This window comes from Hipposideros armiger, unplaced genomic scaffold (assembly GCF_001890085.2).
Source record: "Hipposideros armiger isolate ML-2016 unplaced genomic scaffold, ASM189008v1 scaffold_118, whole genome shotgun sequence".
NCBI lineage: Eukaryota > Metazoa > Chordata > Mammalia > Chiroptera > Hipposideridae > Hipposideros > Hipposideros armiger.
The window spans coordinates 618,577-620,797 of NW_017731468.1; the positions used below are offsets into that span (position 1 = coordinate 618,577).

Sequence of the window (2,221 nt, forward strand, 5' to 3'; positions counted from 1 at the left end):
AAAAAAAAAAAAAAAAAAAAAAAAAAAGTAAAGACTGTCTTTACTAGTATTTCAATGTTAGGATTTACCATTTGAACTTGCATAATATTTTTTTGGAAAGCAATTAAATGTGTTACTGGTTTTTCAGTAGTGCTACAGAATTCCTGTATCTTAAGCCATTAATAATTCTATAATTCTCATGAAGGTGGGTCTGGAGCATAAAGTAGGAGTTGAGAGCATGTGTTAAAAAGGTTAATAAAGGGCCGGTGCATTGGTTAGGAGTTGGCTTGGGAGCACGAGCTCTGAGCAGCAGGGTCCCGGTTCGGATCCCACATGAGGGCCAGTGATGCTGCGCCCTCTACAGCTAAGGTGGTGAACAACAGCTCGACCTGGAGCTGGGCTGCCATGAGTCTCTGGCAATGGCTTAGGCTGCAGTGGGGCAGGTGGGCAGCTGGCGTGAGCTTTCATGAGGTGCTGTGGCCGCAGTGAGCGGCTGTCCAATGACCAGCAAGCGACTGCCTCACCTGGGAAGAGCGCAGTGATCACAATACCAACATGGGCCAGTGAAGCGACGTACTCCACAACAAGACTGAAGAACAAAAGGACAGCAACTTATCTGTTCCCCTCCCCCAATTCCCCAATAAAATCTTTTAAAAAAAAGAAAAGGTTAATAAATACTGAAATAGGTGTTTAAATCAGTATCATTAACAGTGCAGTGTGGAAAATATTTCACATTGTAATTGAGAATTAAAAGAGTATTCAAATCCATGTTACTTTGCTATACTTGATATTAGAAAAAAGTACTATGACTTTGAATTTTTTGGATTATAGATTGTACCTTTACTGGAGAAAGCAGATAAAAATGGCACATGCGATCCTACCATTAGAAGTTGCTTGGAAATTTTAGCAGGCATTTATCTTTCTTTGAGTCTAAAGAATCCCTTGAAGAAAGTCTTGGCAAGGTAAGAAAAAAAGGGGAGGGAAGTTGGGCATTATAAATGTTCAGTTTGATCAGAAGTAACCAATATTTAAAATTCTTTTTCTGGTTTGGTTTTAGAGTTGGGAGTATTTGTTTATACACCAACACTACACTTTTATTCACTATAGTTTGATAATTTTGGGGTTTAATTATATGCTAGAGCAAGTCATCCCTGTAGTGACTCTTCTTTTTCAGAATATTTCTATTTTTTATTTTTTATTCTTCCAGAAAAATGTTAGAACTGTTTAGTTAAAAAAAAATGCCTACTGGTTTTGGTTTAGATTAATTGAAGTAAAAATTGAATTTAATTCATTCATTTAATAAATTTTTATATACCTCCTATTATGTGTCAAATATTCTTCTAGGCATTGGGGATACAGTGGATAAAAGTCTAGAGTGGAGGGGAAGATAGAAAATACACAAAATAAATAAGCAAAATACATGGGATTAGATGGTATGAGTGCTAACGGAGAAAAGTAAAGCAGAGACGGGGGCAAGGGAGACCCAAGGATGGGGTAAGGGTTACAGTTTAAAATATAGGGGTCACTTCAGATGAAGTGTCAAATGTCATTGATAGGATGATATTTGAGATTGACCCAAAAAAGGTGAGGGGATGATTATTGGGTATATTTGAGGGGAAGGTAATCCAGGTGGAGCAAATAGAGACAGCAGAGGCTTTGGTATGTTGTTAGAACAGAGTAAGGCCGGGTAGCTAGAGCTGAGTGAACGAAGCTGAGGTCAGAGAGCCAAATGGTGGGGCCAGATTGCGCAGGATCTTGTAAGTCATTGTAAGCACTTTGACTGAGAGGGACGTTGTTGGTTAGTTTTAAGCAGAGGAATAGCACGGTGTTTTGGTACTGTCACCCTGACTACTCTGTTGAGATACTCTGAAGTTATTTTCTGTCTGTATTGTGAAGGTCTAGTTCAGTATGTCTTCATTTGTGATGATTCCCCTCTCCCCACATATAGTGTATTACAAGGTTGTCAGACTTGTAATATTTGGTTCTTTTTCTAGCTCACTAAATTGCCTACCCGATTTTTTTCTGACTGAGGCCATACAAAGTTTTACTTCTCGTCTTCAGGAAGAATTAAACACCACTGATCTATACTCTTATAGGAAAGTGATTGACAATATATCTTCCTGTCTAGAGAACTTTAACTTGGGTAAGCCAGCTCTTTTCTTTTTTTTTTTTTTTTTTTAGCTGAGCCATCCCGCCACCTGTTGGCAGCTCACGGCTGCTCAGCTCGGGCTGACTCGAACCG

At 38.9% G+C, this 2,221-nt stretch overlaps 1 protein-coding gene across 1 annotated transcript in view; it reads left to right on the forward strand.

Moving 5' to 3' along the window:
- THADA (THADA armadillo repeat containing) overlaps positions 1 to 2,221 on the forward strand; it is a 323,536-nt gene that overhangs the window by 5,595 nt on the left and 315,720 nt on the right. Inside the window, exons 4-5 of the mRNA XM_019647913.1 lie at positions 811 to 941; positions 1,974 to 2,122. Coding sequence (XP_019503458.1) covers positions 811 to 941; positions 1,974 to 2,122 — 280 coding nt within the window. The remainder of the gene's footprint in view (positions 1 to 810; positions 942 to 1,973; positions 2,123 to 2,221) is intronic.